The sequence below is a fragment of the Aphis gossypii genome, chromosome X (genome assembly GCF_020184175.1).
Source record: "Aphis gossypii isolate Hap1 chromosome X, ASM2018417v2, whole genome shotgun sequence".
Taxonomy (NCBI): domain Eukaryota; kingdom Metazoa; phylum Arthropoda; class Insecta; order Hemiptera; family Aphididae; genus Aphis; species Aphis gossypii.
In genome coordinates, this window is record NC_065533.1 from 22,402,425 (window position 1) to 22,411,352 (window position 8,928).

Consider the following 8,928-nt stretch of genomic DNA (forward strand, 5'->3'; position numbering starts at 1 on the left):
AAATTATAACCTTCTATAAGATAAAAATTATACAACAGGAATAGTATATTATATAATATATTAATCAATTAAAATGTATACATTTGTCAGATTATAAACGTGTACCTGGGCCATAAAATAACATTTTAGAAACAATGAATATAATCTCATGTGGTATGCACCTAAATAAGTTTTTATCAATACCTACTATTTTAGCTATTTAAAATTAAACACTAGTTTAAATCGTTTAGTTTTAATAAACAATCTAAAAAAAAAAAACGTGAGATGTAAATTCGTTAAGTTAGTGCAAAAAATAAATAATACAAATTAGTCAAGAGATTGCAATGTTTTCTAAATATATAATCCAAAAATATCGATTATATTTATTGTTTTAATTTTATTATGTGTGTCGTATGTAATGATTAGTAAATAGTTTTAACACAGTATTTCCCCTCCGTATAGTAGGTATACTTCATTAGGAGTATAGAAATCAATAAGCAGGGAAATCATATGGTTTTTTTAATTTACATTACAATAAATTACATTTTATTAAAGTATTTTACGAAAGTAAAATAATACAAATCTATGTGTCTAATCAAAAATATTGTATTATAATCAATTAATTTCCTATGAAAGTAAGGTATTATTAAATTGTATATTTTTATAGTACCTACCTATTATTTTTCTTTGTTTTTTATCGGTTAACACGAAGGGTAATGTAGATGTAAGTATTTATAAAATATTCATACATTATGCAACTATTACACAGCAGCAATTGGACACTTAAAAAAATATTAACTTTGTTATTTGGTTTTAAAATTTACCGAATTCTGTGAGCCAATAAGTCACATTAATTTTGAATAATTTTGGTATACCTACTTAAAAGACAATATACATAAAGACTGTGTATAATTTTCGAAAAATGTTATGCATTTTAATGCAGAATGCAATAGGACACGATATTTATTTCTGTTTTGGTCAAATCCACAAGTTTATATTTTTATAGATTAAAAGTCTTAAGTTAAATTAAAATAAGTTAAACAATCAAAATTAAAATTATTTTTTACCTTGAAAGTTATAGATTTATTCGTATAGTTTTTATATTTTTTATGTATATCTTTCATCCCATTTAATTTTAATAAAATAAAATTTAAATATTTATGTTACTAGTTAATAATTAAAATTTTTCAATTGAAACTAACATCGTTTAACTTTTTTTGGTGAATTTTTGTTAGAATAAAATCATATCTAATAATAAATCTTATTGATGCAAATACAATTTATAACAGCGGTAATATAAAATTAATAATATAATATTTTGTTTTTATTTTTACTTTATCTATCATATTTTTAGTTTCTATAATTTCTACTGATACTCTTTTATATCAATATTATAGTTTAAGGTAGTATCACATTTTCGAAAATATTTGGCTTTTAATTTGTTGTTATATAAATATAAAATATAGATATAGTTTCTAGACATTCATAGTATTAGCAAAAAATCAGTTTATAATTTTTAAACAAAATAATTATTTAACAAACATATATGTTTAAAAATGTCATCTCATACTGCAGACAGTAAGTATAAAAGGTTGTTAAAAAATAACACACAATAACACATAAGTTTATTGTATAGTATATAATATAATAATACGTTTAATGATACTGATAAAGTGTGTATGAATTACAAACATTCAATTTGCTGTTTTAACTTATAAAATATAATTAATTATGTTATCTTTAGATGTAATGGACATATTAGTTTTATGAAAAGTACTTAATTATTTAAATCATAAATAATGATTTATATATAATAATAATTTAATTCTTAAAATTATTTATAGTGTTTACAATTATATCAATTCCTTCACGTAATTGTGCTTCTGTAATTATTAATGGTGGTGAGAATCTCAATGCACCAGACCCAATAGGCTTGGATATCATTCCATTTGATTTCAGTTCATTGTTTAATTTGTAGACATCAGATACTCCTTCTGGAAATTTATAATACAAATTAAAACAATTATATAGTTAATCTGGTTGGTAACAATAAATACGTTACGTTAATCTTTAGAATAGCTAACTATAATAAATTATTATATTTTTTTAGAGCTTAACATGTATTGATTGACAATTTAGTGTGCTTATTAACTATTTTTAACTCAAATCAAACTCATTACTATTACAAAATATAGTAAACAATGAATGATTTGATTTCTTTGTTCAAAAATAATTATTAAATCACGCGTAAAGTTTATTGAAATTGATAGTTAATTAGTTACATTGTACATTCGAATATTATGTTATTATGCCTAATAGTTACATTCATAATATCTATAAAATATTTAAAATATATACACACATAGAACACAATATATGAATCGCTAACTATAGAAAAGAGACAAGATCACTTTTTATAGGTAACTTCTCAGGAGTAGAAATATAACGATGTATGGACATGTGGTTATGCAAAACGATAATAAAATTAAAATTTATAAAAATGAGCTTTTCCCCTTTCTGCAGTAAGATTAGCGATCCACGTTTTTTTAAACTTATTGTACAAAAATACACATATTTATATGGATGAATATTGAAAAAATAAATACAAATATTACATGAAACAAATTAATTTTTCATATATATTATTATGTAAATCAAAATAAGTATTTATGTTAAATAAAAACATACTTGTATTCAATACGATAGCATTCAGTAAGCCTCTTCCTCTGACTTTGATTGCTTTGTCTTTGCTTAAACGTGCATTGAGTTCGGATCTAAAGATTTCACCCATCTTGAATGCGTTTTCAACCAAACCTTCGCTTATGATTACGTCCAGTGAAGCCAGTGCGACTTTACAAGCTAACGCATTGCCACCATATGTCGACCCATGTGTACCAGGAGTAAGGACATCCATTACTTCACTGTTACCCAATACGGCAGAAATCTAACGAGTGAATTTATTTTATTTAGTAGGCCATCAAAAATAAGTACAACTTAATATGTTTTTCATATATACTCACTGGATAGACTCCACCGGAAAGTGCTTTACCAAGGATCAATAGATCAGGTTTAACGTTTTCATAATCGACTGCTAACATTTTTCCAGTTCTGCCCAATCCAGCTTGTACTTCGTCATCAATCCAGAGAACATTATATTTTGTGCAAAGCTCGCGAACTCCTTTCAAGTATCCTAAGCTTGGCACCACTGCTCCTGCTTCACCTTGTAATGGTTCCACCATGAATGCACACACATTTGGATTTCTCAATGCTTGCTAAAAAAAAAAATTAAAACCATAGGTCAAATATCTAATATTATTAAAACCATATAGTACGTTGCATTGCAAAAATTTATGAATTTTAAAAATAAAACTAAAAATTATACATTTTGGAAAATACTGATTAAGAGTAAAATTAAGTGGTAGATAAAAACAAATTAAATTAAAAAATTAAAGTACTAAAATACGAGTTTAACAATTAAATTAACCAAAAAAATAAATGTATCAATTATTTTATTAGAAATGATTAACAGTAATTCAATTTATTATGAAAATTATTATGTGTTAAATTTTAATATTTTTACTACTAGTGGATAATAATAATAAATAACCAAACAAATGATATATACTTAAAATAAATAATATGAAAACTTTTAGTAAAATATATTTTTCAAAATTATATTTATAAAATAAACCAATAAAAATATAATAATGTATCGATTTTGGTAATTAAAATTATAAAAATCTTCAAATAGAAAAAACAAAGTGATTAGGTATTTAACAATTAAAATATAATTAACTTTTTTTTATATTCACCTCTAGTTTTCCTAAATCGTCGTAAGGCACTATTTGATAACCAGGAACATGGGGTCCAAATTCATCAAAGGATGTTGGATCTGTGGATGCAGAAATAGCGGCAATTGTTCTTCCCCAAAAGTTACCGTGGGCAAATACAACTTGCGCTTGATTTTGTGGAATTTTTTTCACTCTATATCCCCACTTTCTAGCAATCTTGACACTAGACTCTCCTCCCTCAACACCTTAAATAAATATGAAATGAGTCAGTTGAATAACCAAAAATTAATACTTGATAATATATGTTAAATTGTTTTACTTGTAAAATGTTTAATTAAAATTTAATATTTACATAACATAAAATGCATTTTAAAATATTCAAAATAAATGTATTTTACCAGTATTCATATTCAAAACTTTTTCATAATCAAATTGTTTTGTCAAGAACTCATTAAGTTCATACAGTGAATCGTGAAATATAGCTCTTGACGTGTGATGAAGTCTGTTTAATTGATCTGTCATGGCCTTAATAATTTTTGGATGACAGTGACCCTGATTGAGGGTGGCAAATCCTCCCACAAAGTCATAATATTTTTTCCCTTCAACGTCCCACATGAAAATACCTAGAAATTAATAATGATTATAATTTATTAACAATAACGCTTAAATACGTTTAAAAAGAAAATAATAATAATATACTCGTAATAAATTATTTTTAAATTTTAATCCCGTTTGGAATTTGTTTATTTAATAATACGATAAAATAATAACCTTCTCCTCTGGTGATAACCACTGGGCTAGGATCATAATTGTTTGCAGATACTTTTTTCTCTCGTTGAATCACTTCCGCAGATGATTTAGCAGTAGTTGAACTTAACCGTGGGAGATTGACATTATTGAAAAGTCTTGTGTACTTGAATAACTGAGAACTACGATTTTGTAGGCCTGACATTGTGTTTTAATATCAAAGATCATATCTAAAAATAATAATAGCACACGTTAGTATAATACCTACTTATATTTTAATAACAATACACTAGCATATTCAGTAAACAATTATGTTATAAGTCAGTATAAATTGTACAAAATTGTATAAAAATGTTAACTACAAAATATACATAACACAATTGTTTTTAAACCTAAAATAATAAAAATAATATTTAATAAAATTATTGGAGTGAGTGATTAAAACAAAAAATGCAAAAAATTATTAATCTGCATGTTATCAATATACTTAAATAATATATTGTTGAGTTATTATAAAAAAAAAATTGTCAAGAAAACTCGACAAACCAAAATTAATAATCTATGCATTTAGATGTTCATATTTAATTTTAAAAAAGAAAGAAAGATTTTATTACGGTGACAAAATAAAAAAATATACTTAACAATAATTTCTAATGCTGAGTTAGAACCAAACTGAATGCTGTTCACAGACGGTCATCCAGTAATGAATTAAAATAAAAACTATAACTCTACGTGTTAAATAATCTTTGAATAGTCTAACCGCTCTAATTTAGTGATACGACAAATTAACACAGGTTCTATTATTGACCTTTTCATCGATACGAGTTCGATGTTTATAGTTTGGATTAACAGAGTAGGGGAATATAATGATTCCCGAACGTTGAGCAAAGACACAATTTTAATTTATGATCGACGTTTGAAGTAGGTATACATGTTATTATGATTATTACATAATTTTAGATGAGATAATTATTTTATGGATTAAAGTATTAACACTAACAATACTACATGACTATATTTTGAAACACTTTAAATCAAGCACATGACGTGTGCATAAAAAAAAATCAATATATTTTTGATTTCGTATGTCTGTAAAATAAGTAGCTAATTTAAAAGGTCAATGATAACATTAATATTGTTGTTTGTTAGACGAAAATAAAATGATTGGGTAACAGCTACTATAATATGTAATATTGAGATAAAAACACTAAATATTTGAAATACACAACGAAAGTGTGAAAGAAAACATTTATTTAAGAAGTTATTGATCGTTATAAATATATTATGTCTATTTATGACTATAGTAAATTTATGAAAACATGTATGTACATTAATTAACAGGTACGATTTGTTTTGTCTAAGAAATGCGTTAAGTGATATAATATAATATATAATACATAGGTATATATATCGTCTTAAATCTAAATTCATTTTTTTTTTCATTCCTTTTGAAAGTTATATTTTAATATTATTCAAGTAATAAATTATTATTTAATAATAACTGTTTTGATAAATCTTTGAGTATCAACAATAATATTAAATATTATTCGTCACACAACACCAATTTTCAACAAAACCTATATTGTATTATTATTATAATTCATACCAGCGTTTATAATTGCTACCACCGTATATAACTGATAGAACACTAAAATAATAGAATAGGTAAATACATTATAAAATGCTTTTAAAATAGAGAAATATATGAAGCTGAAAGACTATCTCTATTCAAAATCGTTTTTCGTATACAATGATTTGTTATTTAATTAAAATTTAATTAATCGGTCACAATTTACTTGCAGAAGATGTTACACACCCAAAAAAATATGTTATATCTATCTTACATATAAATAGCATAGTAAAGCTACGTACCAGATTCTTATTACAATTTTTATAATAAATTATAAAGTACTAAACCAATGTTTATTTATCATAAGATTTATAAATAATAACATAAATTATACCCCAGCGAAGAGTGTTAATTTTAATATAAGTATTTATTTTAAAACGAAGAAAAATTTTTAAAACTATTTAACTATTTAAGTATTTAAAATTTGAAAAAAATTATTCATCCAGGTATAGTTTATATTTTATCTATTGATTCGATAACATGTATTTTAAATCTAAACTACAATTTATATATATAATACATACACGTTTTAAGAATCCAGAACCTATTTAGCTTTTCAATATTAAGTGTGTGGAAAATAGAAACACATATGACTGTAGCGTTTTCTTAATGATCAACAATCGGAATAATTGGAACTTACATTACCAAAGATACAATTTTAGGAGTTAAAATATTTACTTATTACAAGATATTTTTTTATTACAATTAAAAAATATTAAAATGTAAAAAAAAGTTGTTCAAAAAAGTCGCCTTGACGTGTTACTGCTGTTGGAATAGGAAAGTCAATTATTTCGTTCAAATTAAGTATATAATTATTTGGTAATTAAATGAACCCAGATGTTACTTGTATAAAGTATAATATTTTTATTTTTCATCTGTAATTACATTAAAAATTACCTATTATTATAATAATTGTGCGATTATAACATTAAGTCATGATAATATTATTTAATTGTAAATAAAAATTGATGATATTTTACGGTAATTATGTTTTGTTATCAAACAGTAGAATGACGTTAAACTATATAAATGGTATATTATCGATTTGTATAAAATTAGACACATTTTAATTTTACTATATAATATCTTAGGTTAACCATATTATGCATATTCAAAAAATTGCTTACCAATAAGTCAATTTTCTTATTTACAAAATAATCTATTAATTATTTAAATAACTCTTACCTATATCAAAGAAATTTAATTTATACATTTTACTATTTTAGTATATAAATGTATCCAATATACTTAAAAAGTTTACTTGTAGCTTGTTCAAATATCGAATTTATGCTGTAATTTCTATTAATATAATATATTGTGTACCTACTGTACCTATTACCTAGTGTACTATTTATTAAAAAAATATATAATATACTAATATCTGACATCAAACTGTTGACTTTATAATAAATTATTTAAATAAAATAGAAGTTTAATTATAAATAATATGATTATTGTATTATAATTTATATTATTTTTATAAATAAAATCAAAAATAATAATAACAATTAATTAATCATTATTTTTTAAGTGACTTTAATTATTTAGATATAGGTAATGTATTATTTCATACCAGACTGCCTAACTAAGTACCTATTTACTATCTATAAAATACTTCTAACATCACATAGAAATTAATAAAAACTTAAGAGATGACTTTAAGTTTTAGTGTAAGTTATCCTTTTTTATAAAATTAAATTTCGAACATGACATACAAACCTTATTTCAGAAATTAAATTTATTATAATTTTATATAATTCATATTATAATATTATAAAATTTAAATATATTATATAATTTAAACAGTTAAAAAAGTCTCACATTAACACAATTCCGGGAACTTCTCTACAGTCGTTAATTTCATTGTTAATATAGGACTGATAATAAAGGCTGCATGCCATCTTAGTTAAAATTAATTAAAATTGTACCTACTCGGACCAGTAGTATTTAAAAAAAAGCTTATGATACAACTAAAAATAAAAAAATGAGCTCTAAATTCAGAAACGAAATTAAAATTATATATCAGTTGTGTTAAATACCAATGTTCTTATCTAAAATAATAAAATAATAATTGACTATGAATTTTATACTTACATACAAATTTGTAAAACTTGAATAGGTAGGTAGGTATATATTATACCAACACGATACTATGAGTATCACAAATAGTAGACAGACATGTAATAAACATTAAATAGTGATTATTAGGTTTTTATACTAATTTAATAAAATGTATTCCAAACAAAAACTGATCCATATAATAAGGCTTATCTTATCTCATTATTATTTTTTTTTTATTTTCGATAAATACACATTATTTTTGCCACGTGCATTAGGTATGTTATTTTCGACATGTTTAGAAAATCATATTTAACAATACATTCTAATATCCAATAAACAAATAATAATTTATTTTTAATACCTATTGAAAACAGACACATTTTACTTTATATTACATTCTCATTGTTCAGAACTATGAAATACCTGAAACTCTGATACTTCTATCAACATATCAATTGGTAATAACTAATTATTTAGTTTATTTTTTATCTTAATCAGCAAAAAAACACGTTTTTTACACGTATATTAATTCAGCTAATATCATTAATATATGAATTATTTTAATATACAAATGTAAATATATATTTTCATTATTTAGGAAATAGTTCAACTTACTATTTACTAATAAAACAAAATAAAATGAAACACTATTTTAAAATTGTGAAAATAATATAAAAATGTCCATACTTTATGAAGTATTTCAAAAACATAATTTACCTA

The 8,928-nt window shown here is 23.1% G+C and overlaps 1 protein-coding gene across 2 annotated transcripts; it reads right to left on the reverse strand.

Annotated features, from left to right (window-relative positions):
* Positions 1–1,619: 1,619 nt before the first annotated feature.
* Positions 1,620–8,410, reverse strand: LOC114119435 (ornithine aminotransferase, mitochondrial). Of its 2 annotated transcripts, none has more exons than XM_027980992.2 (7): positions 8,242–8,410; positions 4,542–4,747; positions 4,169–4,393; positions 3,792–4,015; positions 3,000–3,251; positions 2,668–2,923; positions 1,620–1,973 (listed from the first exon to the last, which is right to left on the reverse strand). In XM_027980992.2, the coding sequence occupies exons 2-7, from the start codon at positions 4,720–4,722 to the stop codon at positions 1,801–1,803; spliced, it is 1,311 nt and encodes a 436-aa protein (XP_027836793.2). In that variant the 5' UTR covers positions 4,723–4,747; positions 8,242–8,410; the 3' UTR covers positions 1,620–1,800. The 2 variants fall into 2 exon arrangements, with proteins under 2 accessions (XP_027836793.2, XP_027836792.2); XM_027980991.2 differs by lacking the exon at positions 8,242–8,410 and adding an exon at positions 5,160–5,324.
* Between the last annotated feature and the right edge of the window lie 518 nt (positions 8,411–8,928).